Raw genomic sequence first — 19,248 nt, 5'->3', positions numbered from 1 at the left:
TGTCTCCTGGCCCTGTGACCAGCTCTCTATATTGACAGGAACCGTTGTCATGATGTTTCTTTTTGGAAGAAAAAAAAAACTAATAGCGGCCACACCCTTGGAGCTTTCTCCATGAGTATCGGGGTCATTACTGTTTTTTCCTGTCCCTTACCACCTGGTTTTTCCTGGTGGTGACAGATAGGACTAAAAAATACCTTTCCGCCTTCTGCCCTAAATGTAAATTCCTTTGTCCGACAGCCCCTACTCCATTAGGCCATTGGAGTAAGTGTTTCATCGACTGAGCCAATGGGGGTTCCACCGCCACAATACTTAAGGTCTGCCAACTCTAAATGAGGCTGGCGAAATGAGGGTTTGATGGTCAGGGAACTCTGTCACACCAAACTCTAAATTAGGCCCTAAGTTTGTTGCACAATGATGGAGTCGCTTTTTTTTTGCTACTCTGCGTAGAACATTAAGAATCAAATTTAAAATTAAAAGTGATTCTTGGTTCCCAGTTTTAAGAAAAAATGCACTATTGTATAATCGTTCTGTGTATTCCCTTTGAACTTCTTTCCCAAGCTCCCTTTGGAAAAAAGAATGAAGATATCATGTTCCTGGGAGTCACTCTCATCTGAGCCCTCTTAAAGCTCTGCTCTTATGCCAGTTGTCTAAGTTGTGCTCAACACTTAGGTGCCTTTGTTGCTTTTCCACCCCAATCACCCTTTGTGTTCTCCATCAGGAAGATTGGTGATATTAATTTTTAGGTCTTGCTTCACAGCGCAGGTGTCAGCAACATTTGTTTTCAATTCATTAAAACTACAAAGTGAGCTTTGTAATCCGTTGCTGGCATAAGGGTGGTTTCCTTACTGTAGTTTGGTCTGAATCCTGGTTGTGTGGTCAAGAAGCTGGTAAGGTGGTCAGAGTGGCACTTGTTTCTGGCTTTTACCAGGACTTTAGCTGGGTAAGGAGGGGTATATCAGTCGAAAAGTGGCAGGTTTCATTGGGTCATTCGAAGGTTTCTTTAGCAGAGCATTGACGTCTTCGTGCTTCTATTGTTCCAGAAAGTTGGCAGATCTTGGGGTCCAAGTAAGTTGTCTTGAGTATTGATCATAATGATGTTGAAAAATGTGAAGACGGGGTCTAGGATGTGTCCTGCGGCGTTGGTGGGCTCTGTGGCACATTAGGTTTGTCCCAGATTTCTGAGGTTGACAAGAAGTGTGGCTGAGTTGGGGTCAGCTGGTCAGATGTAGCTTTGGAGTTGTGTGTCTCAACAAGCTTCGCTGTTTCATAAGTCGCTATCTCTCCATTGTAGCACTTTCCTAAAAGTCTGTAATTCTGCCAACCAGGGCCAACTTCAGCTCTGGTGGTGCCCGGTGCAGCAGTCTTGTTTTTTGGACCAACTACTCAGATTCCCTCACTACCACCTGGCAAAAGTGTCCATCATCTCTCCGTAGCCTCTCTCAGATACATTTAATTTGCTTTAAGGCACTTGTAAATGCTGTCTTTAATAATCCACTCAGTTAGCCACATAAAGCTCTTTACAGTTGGTACCTTTACCCTCTGTGCTACTTTATATCAAGTCAAAACTGCCACTGGACAAAACTCTCCTCTCTCTCTAGCAAGAACATTAATTACAAGTTATCTTGACATTTTAATTGCTTCCTGGATGCTGGACGCACAAGGAATTTTTCATCGGGTGCTTTTAAATCACAAGGTGTCATAAATTATTGCTAAACACAGCGCCCCCCTTAGGTCAGTTCCCCCCATCTAGGTCAGCACCTGGTGCGTAGGCACCGCCCTAAAGCCGGCCCTGCTGCCACCAGTCGCTTGTGTGCTGTTTACCCTGGTAGTGTTAACTTTGTGGTTTACAAGGAAAGCTGAAGTTTGAAGCATGGCCGCCAGTGAGTATTCAGTGCTGAGAACGTTTAGGACATAGATGGGATTGGAAGCAATCTTGATAATTTCTGCAGGGGACATTCCTCCACCGTTCACACACAAACCGTCTAAAGGACACCATCCCAGAGGGTTTTATGCAGTGTTTTCCCCACAGAAAGTGCTAGTGTTCTGTTTGATGTTTGAAGTTTTTCATGACTCATGTCTATCTTTGTTCTTTCTCAGTGTCACCATATTTTATAGCTGGGGGTTTCTTTCGTACCAGCTTCTTCCTCAGAGAGGAGGGAAAGGATGAAAAGGCCTGCCTTGTTCATGGGCTCACATTTTTCGGAATCTTTAAGGTTCAGACCTTGGTGGTGAAAAGAAAGAAGGTAATCAGTGTAGAAGTGAAATTTAAGGCAGGCGAGCAGAATAGTTCAATGGGCATAGGATAACATTTCACAAAAATGTACCCTATTTTACATACTGTCTTGCTCAGGCATGTTAGCTTTCTATGTATATATCCTGCATAGTTTTCCCTCGTGTTATGCAAACTGCCTCTCAAAATGTTTTTGGAAGAAAGGACAGGATTATATGGTTTCTTTTTTCGAAGGCACGGGATAGCTGTAGCATAACACAAAACGATGGGCTTACCCAGGGCCTCTGGATTTACGCAATTGTGCGGTAATTTTTGCATATTTATAGATTACCCTCATTAGCCACATAATCCATCATCTGCTTCATAATCTGCAGATTTAACAAAAGCAGTTTTATTTCTCGCTCAAAGGCTTCAAAAGTTACTACAAACGCAGCAACATGTATTGCTGCACGGTGGAAGGCCATTTGAAAAGATTCGGGGGCAGATTTATGAAAAGTGGCGCTGCACTTAGTGTAGCGCCACTTTTCTTGTGCCCCTTAGGCCCCCCCCAACACCATCATGTGTGCGCTGTATTTAAAATACAGCGCGCCATGGCGGTAGTCAGGGATACTAGCGTCATAACTTTTTACGCTAGTCCGGGACTTTGCAGGATTAGCGTCAAAAGTTTTGATGCTAATCCTGCAAAGCACCTAGAGGCCTATTGAAAACAATGGGAGTCTCCCTTTAACGCTTGCTCTTAGCAGGTGTTAATAAATGCCAATTAAAAATGCTGCAAAGAAATCTCTTAGATTTCTTTGTGCCATTTTTTCAGGCCCCCCTAGCACCGGAACACCCCGCTTACATTCATTATACCTGGCGCAGGCATAATGTGGCGCAGGGGGTTACAAAGTGGCACAATCCAAATATTGCACCACTTTGTAAATATGGCACAGCATTTTTGGCCTTTCGACGCCACTCAAAAAAAATGACGCTAATGTGGCATTGGAATGGCGCAAGGCCCTCTTAAATCTGGGCCTTGGTTTTTGCTTATCACTATATGTTGGTGTTGAAATGAAATGAAGTGCACCCACTGCCCAGACAGTGTTAACAAGTGTAACAAGCATTTGCAATGCAATAGGTCTCGCATTTGCTTGAGTTAGAGCTATTGGCATTGTAAATTTATAACTAGACTTTTCTTGCCACATAAATTGGTCAACCCTGCCTTATAATTTTTTCTTTTCCTGCCATATAATTCCAGTGGTCCTGCATATAACTAAAGCACTTTCATTTACCTTCTTCCCCTATCTACAGCAAAAAATGGAAATGTTATTTAGCTTCCTAATTTAAATCTGCCATGCTAATTCCAATAGAATACCAATTTCACCACCCCACCATCAGAGTTGCTGGCTGGCTAACGCAATTCCCCCCAAAAAGACACAAGACAGCCACACAAGTGTAATAAACGAGTGTTCAAACACTCATGGTGTAATAAGGATATTAAGATGGCCTGAACATGGGCGTGGTTAAAAGCCCACAATACTTACAACAGGTCAAAGCGCTTCTGCACTTGACCTAAAGGGGGGAGGGGAAGTGATGTGTCTTTGCTGGAATGTCTAGGTATAGGTGTGAAATGTGTGTCTGTAGATCTATTAGGGCAGTGCCATGAACATTAAGTAGAAGGCACAATAAATGTTACAGTACGGGACGGACTGCACATAACATGAAGGAGTATTATGTGCAGTGCAGTACTTAAAATGGATATATCACTGTAGCCACTCAAACTGTTCTGATGAGCCTGTTTGCTGCTAAGAACTGCCAGTACCATCCTATTAACTGTATTGCACTCTTAATGGTAAGTGGCGGAAGATGCCCATTTAAAACACTGAGAAGATTGTTGGTGCATGGCTGTCTCTGACAGACGTCTCTGGGGTAATGTGCCTACTCCGGTGCACAGCTGGATGTGCACAGAAGTAAAGTTGATTGTGGGGGTTGTCCGTGGATGTTTGTCTTGGTACATGAGTAAGGGACGCCTGTGTGTCAGTGTAGCGCTGTCACAACATGGGTTGTTAATAAACATTGAGAATGGGTAGTCCTGCATGCCAGCCTCCACGAGGAACGGAGGGCCGCTTGCCAGTGCACAGCTGTTTGAAAGAAGGGTGTGTGTGTGTCTGTGCTAGCAAGGCCATTTCTAAGAATGGGTGGTGCTAATTCATGGCAATGAGTGGTCGGCTGCCATATCAGTCTCAACTGGGGGGCGGTTGCGTTACACTCTGAGCATTGGGCTGGGGGCATAGCATGCTCTCCCAACTGCCCCATGCCTATGCTGCAGTGCAGAATGAGCTAGCCCTCTGTCATGCAGTGCAGGTATTGAACTTGTGCTAGGTGCAGTCTCTTGCGGTACCGGGTGCCACAGAGCACACCGCTTGGAGAGGGAGGTGATGCATGCAGCGAGCACTGCTCTGGTATTCTCAGTGGGAGTTCTCCAGCTCTCGTAACTTTAACAGTGGGGCACACAAGTGTAACAGAATGGGGCAGCACTGCGAACCAGCCAACAACTGTAGTCCTCATGGAAGTATCGGTGCAGGCAGTTGCCTCTTCTTATATACCTTGAGAAATTTAATTAACCAACTTCTAGGGCTTTGGTGCTCCATAGAAGTGAAACTAGTGGCTTTAGTCACCTATCACCTATGCCCCGGGACCTTATATTCTGGACCACTGGACAAAGCACGAAGGGGAGAGACAAAAGAAATCGTCTGCCCACACTGAAGTATATCGGCAATCGTGTAATAATCCATGTAAGAGGGGCAGTCTGCAAGGCGTGACAAAAACAGCCTAAAGGCGGGACAAACGTAAAGCATTTACCAATGACATCAAGTGATTTTTGAAAGGCAAGCCCACGAACGAGTTAAAGTGATGGGCGCGACATAGACGTAGTTAAAAGCCCACAATACTTACAAAAGGTCAAAGCGCTTGTGCGCTCGACCCAAAAATTACGAAATAACAAAGTAGTACTATCATAAAATGTGCCGCATTACGCCGCATAATTTGCCTTTTTTTGCCACATAATTTGCTCAACCTTTCCACATAATTTGGCCTTCCCCTGTAGCATAATTCCAGTGAACCTAGCCTTTCTGCAGAATATGAGTAGGTGAATCTGAGGGCCTGATTTAGAGTTTGGCGAAGAAGCTTACTCTGTCACAAACGTGACGGATATCCCGCCCGCCGGATTAAGATCGCATTATAGCCAATGGCGATCGTAATACTGTAGACAGGATGTCCATCACGTTTGTGGTGGACTAACCCGTCCATCAAACTTTAAATCAGGCCCTGATTCTCCCATATCTTACAGATATACATTGGCTTTGGGTTGAGGGCTTCTTGAAGGGTTAGAGACCCACTGTGCTGCATGGTCTTGCGTTAGGACCTTGCTGCAGAGTCTTTTTAGATCAACACACAAGCAATCTATCTGTGGGTTTTTAACCATGCCCACCGCACGCCCATCACTATCACTCGTTCGTGGATTTACCTTAAAAAAATCCTTTATTATCATTGGCAAATGCTTTACGTTTGTCCCTCCTTGGGGCAGTTTTGTTACCAAAAGAACGGATGCACAGTTCCACAGTAAAGGTGATTCATCTCTACCCAATCGGGGAGGAATCAATAGGTCCCTGTGAGTGTTCAGGATTGGGAAAATGTATTAATTTGCTTGTGGATCCGAGAGCTAGCACATGGGTAGGTGCTGACAAGATCTTTATGACAAGCACAGCGAGAAACATGTTGACCTTTCCATGACAGGCAGTGTAGGGACTTCCAACTCTGCCCTCTGAAAACCAACCCCTCGATGAGAGGGTACTTGTCACATGACACCATATTTGAGTACGGAAACATAGACATTACTCTTACTTTCCCCTCACCTGCTTTGTTTTTAACCTTGACAGAGGTTCACATTCTCAATATTCATTATATGGTTCCTCTAGTTAATTTTAACAATTTAATTCCACCAATCCCACATTAGTGCATTCATTACCAGCAAAGATTTTTAAAAGATCTCTGGCAAAGAGCCCCCTTGAGGGGCCCGACAGGGATTGCAGTGCCAGCCTGACGAGGAGCAAAACCCGATGATGAAGCATGTCACCGAATGGTGAGTGAGGGTTCTTGTTCCCAATCCTGAACACTCACAGGGACCTACTAATTCCTCTCCGAATGGGTAGAGATGAATCACCTTCACTGTGGAACTGTGCATCCGTTCTTTTGTTAATTATATGGGGGTTTATCCAAAGGACCATTTATAAAATCTCCTACTTGATCAGCCCTTCTTTTACTGTTTTGGCAGTTTTGTTACCGTCTTGGCCATCGACCCTGTTACATGGATACCCTGTTACATGGATAATTTCATGTTTGCCGATACATTTGACAGCGACCAAACTTTTTTTTCCTTTTGTGTCTCTCCTTTGCGCTCATGCTCATTGCGACCTTGGCGCTTTGAATCGGCTTGCTTATGTCAACTGTCAAGTTTATTTTCAATTTTTGTGGCAAGAAAAGTCCAGTCAGGAATTGACAACGCTAATAGCTCTAACTCGAGCAAATGCGAGACCCATTGCATTGCAAATGCTTGTTTATAACTGCTTTGAAAAATAGTACATCAGGAGTGGGGAATATAGAAAAGTCAAATTGTCGCGTCAATGTGAAAATGGATGCTTTTTTTTTATTTTTTTATTCTGGCTTGTTTTTCTCTCCTCGGACTGCTTATTTTGAGCTAAGTTCACACTGCGCACGTTTTACACATCCACTCGTACCTTTTTCTCCCTTAGCACATCAGCCTTCACCAGCACTGAATATATCATTTCAGGTTAGAAAAAAGCTGGAAATTCCAATCTTTAACGTGTTAGTGCCATCTCTGCTAATGCCATTAACTGAACAGAGCGGTGCCTATTGCACCTGGGTTAAACGCCTCAGTTTAGTGAGCGGCGAGGCTGCTGGGCCTAGATGTCTCCTACGAAAAAAAAAAAAAAACGTTTATGGGTTCTTTGCGACGCATATGTAATGAGGTTATTTTATTTTCGCAGGTTTGGGCAGTCTGTGGAAACCATCTACCAAATCTGGCTTGACACGGCTGGAATACCAAAGGTAAATGCTAAATATTTATTCTGTATAGAATCCAGGCAGTTAAGTAGTGCAAGTTGCTGAAATCACAGACTATGTTGGCGCTGCCACGGCAGAAAATAAATCAGCCTCCTAATGACAGCAGCGCTTTTACTCTACACAAAGGGGCTCTATTTTGCGCCAACCCCCTTTTTTTCCCCTTGTTAGGCTTCATTTGAGAGGCCATTTGAGAGGCCCCGCCAGGATAATGTCGGTTAAACCCGGGTTTATTACAGGTCCTCTGGAGTCGGTGCTCAGGCCTGTGGCGACCCGCTGCCCTGCCAACATCTGCTCTCGCGTGTGGCGGGGCCTCTTCCTCGCGGCGGCGCGCCAGTCTGTGACGCCATCATTCCAGTCGTGCAAGGTGCAGTGCGGAGGAGCTATAGTGGGAAAATTGCTGCTAAATTTAGCAGGAAGAAGCATTATAACGAGAATGAAACGCGCATACATGTTTATTTAAAAAAAAAAATGGCACCAGTGCTGGATTTGTGGGCGGAATCTGCCTGATAAACTGTTACAAACAATTTTGCTACCTGTGTGACGTGAATAAATGCACATTTCCGTCAAGAGATGACAACATTCTTGCTGTAGCTCATAGTAAAGGAGAGATTAAATGTAGATTTATATAGCGCAGCTTATCACCCGTCAGGGTCTCATGGCGCTGTCCGTGGGCACAGAGAGTTTCTGTGATTTGCCCAGAACCACAGAACTTTGCGCCAAAGCTAAAACCCAAGGCGACAGCGCCCGAGGCGGTCGCGCTACATCTTCTCTTGGAGCTGTTATTGTTACTTAAAACTTGGATTGCACACAATATTTCTGTAGGGGTTTGTGGTCTGGATAGTTAGTATGTCAATTTTAAATAACTGTAGATTTTATTTGGTTGGTGAGACAGGAAAGCTGTACCAAATTGCTTTTATAGTTCTTCTGTAGGTAAGGGAGGCCATTTATGGATAAATGTATACATTCAATAAGTAGCTCAGTAGCAAGTGTTTTTTGTATGCCTTATTGACAAGTAGTTCCATAATTCAGCATATTCAGTTGGGTGTATGTGCAGGGCTTTGTCTTAATGTGGACTGTTGTGAGGTGGTGTGTGTCATCAGATGGTGGGCAGTACTGCTGTAAGTATGTAGACATCCAGCTATTTGGCCTATGTGTGTGATGCTGCTTATATGTACCGCGGTCTGTCTGGGGTGTTCTATAGTTGGTTCCGTTATTTTTGTGTGCTGTCAGGCTCATAACAGGCATTTAAGGCACATCTAAGCACTGCTGGATGCTTGTGCTTTGTTAATTTCTCAGTGTGCTGTTGGATTAACTATTGGACCATATTTTGGACAGATAGAGGGCATAATTTAGGGTTTGTCAGATGGGTTACTCTGTCACAAATGTAACAAATAATCTGTCCAACATATTACAAGTGTTAAATGATATAATGTATTTGAAATCAGGCATACCGACATCCATCACATTTGTGATGGAATAAGCCACCTGCCAAACTCTAAATCAGATGCATAGTCTTGACAATGAAAGGCAAAACAGAGTAAATAGCAATAAGTTGCATAAAGATTATTATTTGCATGTTAGAGAATCCAATAAACACTGTGGAATTAACCTTCCAGGTAGGGATGCTGCTATCCTGTTATCCTGTAGTTTTTTTGTCTCCACCTTGGCCAAAATAAGTAAGCATCCTGTAAGTCTGGAGGTTGAATGGCCAGCGGGAAAAATGTCTTCCCTTTGATGTGCATCTCACAGCTGTGCAAATCCATCTAGTCCCTCTCTACCCCATCTGAAGGATGGAGGCCACTAATCCATACTGCATTCAATCCAGGCACCCACAACTGGCTTATCAGGATCTCCCATTCATCAATGGCCTTTCGAATGCCTGTTACCAGGAACATCGAGAGGCATCACTGTCTCTCCTTGCATTATTCCCACCCCTCCCCTACCAAACAGGCATAGTGAAGAAACAGACTCATTAAAGAAGATAACACAGGAATGAGGTTGACCAACAAAGTTGCAGGGACAGAAAAAATCCCATCTTTCCTAGGGTCCCAGAAAACTCCTTGATGGGAGCCAGGGCAAGGTTCATCATAAACTAAAGCCAGTTTTGCTTTAAGTGTAGCTCTGTCATACTAAGAAAGTCACTCTTTAAAGATGTTCAACAATTATAAACGAGTAGATTTCTTTCCGGGACACTGTGAGGATTGTGGTGTATTATATAGTATGGTTATGCAAGTTTACTGTATAATACACTTGCAAAACTGGTTTGAATTCTGTCAGGCTTGTTTGTAAAACCTTTAGCTCAATTCTGGATAGTTGTGGCTTCAAGCAGTAAGGCTTAAACAAAGGAACTAGGGTAAAGCATTTAGAAGCACCAAACAATGAAATAAGAAAGTCACGCAATGCAAAAAAAATCAGACACCAATTTATAAAACTAGATGCCAGGATAAGCAAAATCCCCCAGAGGGTTCCAGAGATATAGATTTTTAATGAAAATGTAAATCTCAGCTTTTTAGTCCAAAGCACAAACAAGCATTTGTAACTATAAAGTTTGAAAACTTTTGAAAAGTTGGAAAGAGTTGTGTTCGGCTACTCTGGCCCGAGTGGGGTGACCAATTCCAGCAGGTAAAAGGTCAGGGGTGGCCAATAAGGAGTACCTGGTCAGTAAACTGGTCACCAAAGTAGTCTGAAGTCCAGTTCCTCACTTTACATCAAGACCTCCATAGACTTCAATTGAGTGGTCCTGATGCTAGGGATGCAGGATGCTGAGGAAGCGGAAGGATGCTCTGGATGCTGTGCGGTTGATGCAGTTATCCTTGCAGTTATTTCTCAGTCCATGGTTAATGTGGGGCAACTTTGGCCACAGGGGTCAGTGTCCCTCAACGTCCTCTTTGAGCCAGTAAAAGTCCAGCTGCAGCTGGGCTGCTAATCTTTGTACACAGCTGGTCCAGTGCTTTCCTTTGGTGAAGGCTGATGTCCCTCTTTGGCAACCAATCTGAACTCAGACAAAATTCCAGGTCCCAGCAGACACAGGTGCAACTTTTGATGCAGAGGATCGGTTACCTGGGTTTCCCAAGGTCAATGACGATTCGAGGAATGTGGCTACTGACTAGCAGGAGTGAGCTACTTCAGTTTTGATGGCCATGGTGCTAGTTCCAGGGGGACCCTTGCAGTCACCTCTTTAGTCTGGGGATCAGGAGCAACCTTTTCATGAGCTAAGAGGTACAGGCACAGTCCTCTTTTCAGTAGTTCAAGGTGCGACAGGTGCAGTCAGCAGTTGGTACAGCCTCTCTTGCTAGGTTCAGGGGTCAGCAGGGCAGTTCTTCTTCAGTCCTTTCTCCAGTCCCTCTGTGATCTCAGGTTCAGGGTGCCAGGGGTGCTGTAATTAGGCTCAGAAAGTGGCCTCGGGCGTTGATGCGGTCATTAACCTGTGGGCTTCCAGGATCCCTCTTGCCATTTGATGACTTCCAGCTATGTGTGGCATCTAACGCTCCCAGGCTGCAGTATTCTACCCATTCTCCAGATGTCTGAACCATTCCTTGGATGCTAGGACCTTGGTAGCCCACCCTAGAGGAGAAAACCAGTTTGGCCACTGGTCTCCCCTCTTTGTTACTGCTGCCAGACTGTCTACCTGAACAAAGGGACAGCCCAGCATGAATGTGATCACCATTTGCCCACCAAAGGCAGCTTCTCCTTTGAAGGTCACCTTTTGGGCCAACACCCTGAGTGATTTCCTGTGAGGGATGGTAACACCTCCATCTGTAGCAGGCCACTGTTGTCCCTGAGCTTGGGAGTCATTCACTCTACTCCCCAGGAAGGCAGGAGGCTCTCTGGTGGCCAGCAGCTGTGCAAAGCCACTGGACAAACTGGGCAACAGAGTGACAACTTTCTAAAGGTTGCCTTTTTTTAAATGCGACTTGGGCATCAGCTTGGGTTTAATGCCATGATTAATTTGACACACTGAATTACCTATTTTACTAGTTCCATTCAGAAGTTAGGCAGACTGAGAGGTCAGTCGGTAACTCTCTATTAGCCAATGGGACTACTAACTTCCACAGCAAAAACATTAATTTGTAAGCTTTGCTGCTAGAACATATTAAAAGTGTGTGTCCTACTTAGCCTAAAGGCCAGTAGGCGGAGACATATATATTGTTAAGGGAAGTGGGGACTTTGCCATTGGTTTGAGTGGCAAAGTCGAACTAGCAGTTTTAAAACGGCTCTTCCAGATTGCAGTGGGAGGCTGGGTGCCATTTGTACTTTGTCCACACAAGGTGGCACAATAAGTACTGCAGCCCTGGGTGGGCACTCTAACTTACATGCGCTCGGTACCCTTGGTACCATATACTAAGGACTTCAGTGGTGGAAAATTCTTATCTCCTGATGACTGAGACATCTAGATTTTATAATATGGCAAGAGGTTTTAATTTCTATTTTGTCTTAAGGGCAAGTAGACAAAGAGCAATTCGGTAACCTTGTACACAGCTATTCAACCCTGTTGATCACAGCCAGTTAATAAGTGGCTCTGAGCAGTTTATTGGCAGTGATAGGGTAAGTACAGAAGCTGAGGCCTGCACATTCATTTCCCCAGAGCTGAAGAAGAACATGATGGAATGGAGCTCGAAGTTGCAGCTCCGTGTAGAGCATCCACAGCACTGTCGGGTAAAAGGGATTTTTGGCTTCCATTGCCCTCCCCTGATCCTTTCATTTACTTTGAGTAGGAGGTGAACATCAAGCTTCTGCAGCTCCAGAGCACCCAACAGCACTGCCATGTATGAGGCTGCTTATCTGTCTCTTGGACCCTGTGATCTTGGCCTTTTATTCTGTGCTCCACCATCGGGCCTCATACGGCCCCAAAGTCTCTCCTCAGACTCGCCTCCAGGGCGTACAGTAAAGCGCCTTTCTTTCCCTTGTCATGCAGCTCACACCCCGCCTGCACTTTGCCTTTCCTGTACACCTTGATAAAAAGCCAAAGGACTTTATGATGGGAAACATCCTTTTTTCCGACTTTTTTTTTCCGAAGGTCGTGGTTAACGAAAGCGCAACAACGCTTTTTTTAACCACGACTTCGGTTTTTTGTGCCTTAAGTATGTTCTGAACAACGAACATGCGTGGTTAAGGTACAAAGAAGGGACTTGGCGAAGGTAAGTGTGGGTTTAGGTTTTGGGGAGGGGGTGGGGGGTCAGGGGGTTTTAGGTTTTGGGGTGGGGTTGGGGGGGTGGGACGTTTTTGGTTTTGGGGAGTGGGTGGGGGGTCAGGGGGTTTTAGGTTTTAGGGTGGGGTTGGGGGGGTGGGCATTTTTGGTTTTGGGGAGTGGGTGGGGGGTCAGGGCAGGTTTTGGGGTGGGGTTGGGGGGGTGGGGTGAGGGATGTAGGGTGAATGGTGCCTATTGCTAATGATTTTATCAGAAATGCCTTTACAACGAAATATTGTTGTTAAGGCATTCGTGGTAAAATCATTAGTAGTAGCAACGAGGTCGGTGTTCCGACCTTGTTGTTAAGGCAGTAGTTTTTTTTGCAGTCGTTGTTTCGTCGTACAGTCCTTTATGATATCTGTTAGAGGTGCCACGTACATGTCGAATAATGTTGGACTTATTGAAGACCCTTGTACTACTCCCCACCTAAGAGAGAAGATGTTTGATTGCTTATCATCTAAGCATACTCAAAAAGATGTCAGCCATTTCAGTACTAAACCAGCAACGCCCCCTTCAGCTAGTCTTTTATCCACTGTCTGTGTGATATAGTGTCAAATGCTGCAACTAGATCAAGTAAGATCAAGGCTGCTGACCCACCATTATCCAGAATTGTCCTCGGTTCCTCTGTGGCCGCTAAGACTGTGGTCTCTGTACTGTTCCCCATTCGAAACCTGTTTGTGAGGGGTGCAAAATCTCAATATATTTCAGATGCAGAGATAGATGTTTATTAACAAATTTCTCCAAAATCTTACTTGGCCCTGGCAGAAGGGAGATTGGCCAGTAGTTTTCACACAATAATTGGTCGGCCTCTGGCTTCTTTAAAAGTGGCCTGACTATGGCGTGCTTCCAGACTGAGGGGACTAGGCCATATTTCAGCGACTGATTGAGCAGATTTGTCAGACTGGAAATAACTAGATCCCCCCTTTTCCGCATAATATCTTGGGGTGCCGAATTAGAGGGTGAACAAAATTGCATGTGTATCTTCTGTTGTCATATCCGGAAAATAATTCATTTTTCCTTGTCCTACTTCCACAGGAGAAGTCACCTCTACCTTTCCTTCTAATGTGAGGAGGAAATTAATAGCATTATCAGTAAAAAAAAAAAAAAGTTGGCCAATTAATTACAGGGTGTCTCTGACAGAAGGGGGCAAGATATGTTACTTGCAGATTTCATTAGGCTGTTCACCAGATTGTAAAGTTATTTAGATGACTCCGACGCATTTTGTATTTTAGTAGCAAGAAAATGGTTTTAGCTACCCTGATTGCACAGTGGTACTTTTTTATGGCTTTTCTATAATTATTTTTACTGGCACTATCATAACTTTTCCTCTATAATCTTTCTGTGAGCTTGTAGCCTTTTTTTCCAAGACCTGGAGCTCGGGTGAGAACTATCGTGCTGTTTTTAGTTGTTTCAGAGGAGCCAGGATATCTGCTGCCTTCCGAATCCAAAAGTCAAAGCTGCTGTAACTGTTTGTTATGGCCCCTAACATTTCGGGGATGAAGCAGGAGAGTATATTTTCCCACTCCCTTATATACAGTTTTGACCAACTACGCTGAAATGTGGGATTAGTGAGGGCCACAAAATTGGTCAGTTGTAAAGGGATTATTTAATGATACAACCAAATTATGTCTATAGGAGCGCCATAATTAAGTCAGGCAAATTGGAGAAGATGGGATCAAGAAGATGACCTTGGTTATGAGTAGGGTCATTAACTCGCTGTGTTAGTTGGATTGCTTCTAGGTCCATAAAAATTATTAATAAATTCACAGGTTTTATTTTCCAGTTATAAATTAAGGTCTCTAAAACCTAGAAATTGGCTGTTGTGAGACTATATCCCCACAAAGTCTCTGGGAGTGCTTGTACAAACTGAGTCGCCAGACCAGGCGGTTGGTAAATAAGAGTGCCTGAAAAACTGAAAATAGGAGCTAATTCCAGCGAGAATAGCATCCCTTCACATCCAGGGAGTGTTAAATGGTTAACAGTAGCTGTAATTGCCTTCTTATATATAATAGACACAATATATGAATTAATCATATTACTAGAGAAATTGGGGATTATTTTTGTACCCAATTCTTTTTGACTGCTGATGACCTGCGCCAAGGAACAGTCTGTTAGTTGTACTACTTCAATCTCTTAGTTTATTTCTGTTACTATGAGACCTAAAAGCTATATATTAATGTAAAGATTTACTTAGTCACCTTCCCATCCTTCTCCAAGGCCCATTTGCAAGCTTCTATGTAAGTGCCTATCATGGTGCCTCCTTTTTATCATCTTGTGTATGCTTAGTTTCATATTTGTAATGCTTACACTTACCATCCTTAATTCACAGACATCTTCCTACAAGCGTGGACATTGTCCCTTTTATTTAGTACTAGGAACAAACCCCAATCCTTTGTGCCTTCCTGGAATGCTGCTGTGACAGTCATTGAAGAGTTAATGTACTGTGTTCTTCGACGAAGTGCTGGGTTTGTGGTTGTAACACAAACCCTTCCAACCGTGGTTGATTTTTTAAAGACTTGCATATTATAGATTCCTGTATTTTCACATTTTTTGTGAACATTTTTGAAGATTAGAAGTTTAATTTCCCATTGAAGAGATGTCAAGTCAATGTTTTGTGAAAAAATCTGAAAACTATTTTAAATTGATTACCCCATTGCTAAGGGATTTTCTTTTTCTGTAACTTCATGACAGCTGATTTAATCTCTAGTTTTTACCGAAAGGTGGTTGCACACAGTTCCTGAAGAAATAGGACATTTAGACCTTGATAGGTTTGATTTAAATTTTAGCAGGTTCTCTTCTTTAATCTTAAATGAATGTACTCTAGGGAATGTGTCTATCTTATTAACACTTGTTTAAAGACTCTGTAAGTACAGTGAACATGATTTCTTCCTCACTGGTGAGTTGTAAATGTGGTGGAAGGGCCACCTGGATTCATCCTTCTAGATCCCCGTTTTGTGTCTCTTCAGGAATTCTTCTTCTAAGTATACTGCTTTATTCTGAAAAAAACTTCAGCTTTACAATGCTTCCATCTTGATTATGTTTGTATTTTCCAGGTGTTTATGTGCAGTTAGGAATATTATTTATTCCGGCAACATGCTTTGAATCCAAGTTCTTTGATGCCATACACTATCCATGAACAGAGATATCCTTACAGATAAGGTGATATCGGACTTCAATTTATACATTTCTTTATTCAATGCCCCTTTCCATCTCTGGAGCATTGTCTAGCTCACCGAGTTTCTATCCTGACTGTTGGCAAAATGGTGTTCTCATTGTAGCAGCAAGTTCATGGTACTGCAATAATATGAATTATTTGATCTTTCAGTGGATGGCATACTTGAGCTTTTTCGGTGTGCTTGTTTTTTTTTAGCTCACTTTCTTGTGGGGTGTTTTTGACTATCAACGCAGCTCCTTGACAAACAGTCTAAACATTCTAGACCGCCCAGATGAGGCCTGGCAGAGCTCCTTTTGTTGTAAAATGTATTTAATTATTAGATGTACCCAGAGATTCATTGTTGCATCCCTCATCAGTGCTATTTCTGAGTGGTTCCTGGTGCCTTAATGTGCACCTTTCATATGGGATAGCCCCCTTTCAGTTACTCTTCCTCATTTGTTGTCTCCTTTGTGGCTATTGCCAGGTTCCGAGGCCCAGGTTTAGATCGGGCATCCACACCTGGTGCCTCCACTGTACTTCTAATATGGCTTACGTCTCTTTTTACTTGGCTGCTGTATATTTTAGGAGCACATGGCCTACGTTTCTTTGTTCTCTTCTCCATTCTGCTGCCCCTGTCTGTCTTGCCAAGAGCTCCACGGTTTTGTGCTTCTTCAGCAAAGGATTATGGGTATGCCTGGAGTCTTACTCCAGCGGTCTCTACATATCCTTTACCTGCCTTTTGTGATGCACCTCAGATGTTTTAGAATCTCATCTTTTTCACCTCACTGGCTCCTTGTGACTGTATCTCACCTCCCTCACATCACCAGGACGACTTTTGTGCCCGTGGTTAATGTTGTTGCATTGTGCCCTGGCAGCCCTTCTGCGTATATGAACATCTTTGTCTCATCAGCGGTTCCATATCACGAATGCTGAACCAATTGGCTGCACCGTTCCTTTTATCAATGCTCTACAGGCTTTCTGTGGAATCTGCTGTAGTGTCTGGGGGATACGAATTCTACCTGGAGGGCCAAATGTAGGGCTTCACTATGAGTATGATTTTTTTCTTTATTTCTTGGGCTTAGAGGGTATGAGGGTTACCACATGAAACCTGTTCTGCCCAGAAATGGGAGACAAGGAGTAGCCACTGACTTAGCTTGGCTTACGTTCCCTCTGCTTGGAAGCATACTCCTGTTGTTCCCCTTCTGAAGAAAGAACGCATCTGCAGATCCTTCTATTCTTTCTAACTTTGGATCTGTATTTCTTTTGCTATTTCCAGCTAACTTCTTAGGAAAGGCTGTTACCACAGACAGCTCTCTATCTATTTGGAAAAACATCTGCTGCTGGGCTATTCTCTGCCAGACTTTACAAAGCATTGTAGCACTGAAACAACTTTGCTTGCGGTCACAGAACACCCGTGCTCTATACTGAACGTGGGTGCTTGTGCTTCTTGAGTCCTGCTAGACTGGTCAGTGGCTTTCAACACCGTCTCCTCAACCATCCTATTAGAGCGTATATCTCTTGTGGGAGGCGGTGGCATTGTCTTAAAATGACTCCACTATTTTCTGACTGAATCTTCCCAAATGATGATATTAGGTCCTTACAAGTCAGCTAAATCTGCTATTAAACAAGAGGTGCTTCAGTGATCATCTTTAAGACCCACCCTTTTTAATGATGTTCGTGCCATTTAACAAAATTAGTGCAATCTTTTGGCTTTTCAATTGATTCATATGCTGCCAAGACTCAATAATGTCCGTTACTGAGCAAATTATACACATAAGAGCTTTTCAAAGAATATTTTTTGGCAACTGCTACTTTGAAGCATGCGAGCTGTTTACAACTCAATTCAAGTAAAAATGAATTTATATTGTTTGGTTCCTCTAATAGCATCTGGGCACCGGGCTGGAGGCCATCTGAAGTGACTCTTTCAGTTCCCTCATACAAAGTTAGGAATTTGGGGGTTCAATTTGATCGTGAACTTTCTTATATGTCCCAAATTGCAGCACTATGAGCCTCTTGTTTCACCTATTAAATTAACTACATACATTTGTGTGTCTGCTGCGTCTCTGTAGCTAGCTGTAAGAAGGTGAGGCATGTTTTGATCATGTTGAGACTTGATTACTGCAAATCCCTGCATCTTAGTTTAGCTGAATACTCTGTTCAAAGATTGCAGGTGATCCTGATTGTGGCTGCTTGCCTGATCTTGTGAGTTCCTGAACATCACTCCATTTCCTCGTACCTTGTGGTCTGCATTGGCTTCCTTTAAATAGTAGACTGATATTAAAGGATATGGCCCTAATCTACTACACCCAGAGCAATGAAGGTCCAGCCTATCTGCAAAAACTATTTCAACCTTGTTCTCTGAGCAGAGCATTTAAGATCAATTGGACCTTTTCTTTTGGTGGCCCCAAACCTAGGTGAACCTGCTACATTGCCTCCCTTCCATTTATTTATTTTTTGAAAAAATTGAAGACTTGGCTCTTTCTCCGGGTTTAAGATTCTTTAAGAACTTTTTTGCAGATGGTCCAGCACCGGGACACACCAGGAGGGGGTGCTGTTTTACACTTTACAAGTACAAAAATCATTCATATGGTACAACAAAGTGCATGTTAGATGGACAGTAAAGGTAGCAAGCATGGGAGACAGCAAAAAAGGGTTTGATGTGTAAATATGCTCCCACGCGACACCTAGCGTTGGAAATCTCATGGAGGGAAGCAAGAGTAGACAAATGAGGGATATAATCTAAAATTAGAGTTCAAGAAGTGTAGTTTCATATTTTCTTATTTTTTATATACAAATTAGGGGCAAATGTGGCTCTGTCACTATTGAAATATGTTTAGTTTGCGGTTGCTATGAAAACATACTGTGGTTTATTTAAAATTAAGAACCCCAATCCTTTCTACTGACAACGCGTTTCTTCTTCGGGTGCGTCCCGCAATGTCACACACATTTCTTTACAGTAAATAGTTAAATTAATGGTTTTTCTTCCTCGCAGTCACCGTGAACCTGCCATGCTACTGACAAATAATGCTTTGACTTAACTAATAGGATTTGACAGTGTTCTGTCTCTCACCAAGATTTTTTAAATTCTCTGCTCGGTAAAAAGTGCAAGCCCCCCCGGGTCTCTGTCATAAACAGAATAAGTGAGACTGTCTAAGGATCCGTCTCACATGGGAATGTCAGGAATCAAACTCCAAGCCTTGGATTGGGACCCGATCCCGGCCCAGAGCTTTAAATAATGCCCAGACAGTCTAACTTCCCGAACATGCACGGACTCTCTCAGTGCAAATAATATCGCCAGAAGCTCTTGGCACTCCTTCTTCGACTGTCTGGCGTTAGATAGCACGCGAAGCTCCACGGTATTAATAGAAAGGTGCGTCTAGGCCTGAGCCCCTGACTAAACTGCCGAGTCACGGCTATTGTTTGCATTACAGCATGTAAAAAACACGAGTCCACGTGGCACGAGCTCTGCGGTCGCCATCCTAGCCAGCTTAGTCACTGTTTTGTGCTGTGCTATTGTAACCGGTGTCTTAACGCAGTGAAATTAGCATCCTCCCA

The 19,248-nt window shown here is 43.5% G+C and overlaps 1 protein-coding gene across 11 annotated transcripts in view; it reads left to right on the top strand.

Moving 5' to 3' along the window:
• Positions 1 to 19,248, top strand: part of AOPEP (aminopeptidase O (putative)) — a 1,364,679-nt gene that overhangs the window by 775,524 nt on the left and 569,907 nt on the right. For all 11 annotated transcript variants that reach the window (XM_069228080.1, XM_069228005.1, XM_069228042.1 and 8 more), the window contains one exon: positions 7,276 to 7,336. In XM_069228080.1, the coding sequence (XP_069084181.1) occupies positions 7,276 to 7,336 (61 nt within the window). The remainder of the gene's footprint in view (positions 1 to 7,275; positions 7,337 to 19,248) is intronic.

This window comes from Pleurodeles waltl, chromosome 1_1, assembly GCF_031143425.1.
Source record: "Pleurodeles waltl isolate 20211129_DDA chromosome 1_1, aPleWal1.hap1.20221129, whole genome shotgun sequence".
NCBI lineage: Eukaryota > Metazoa > Chordata > Amphibia > Caudata > Salamandridae > Pleurodeles > Pleurodeles waltl.
Note: the sequence above shows the minus strand (reverse complement) of the source record. Positions and strands in the feature narration are given on the sequence as shown.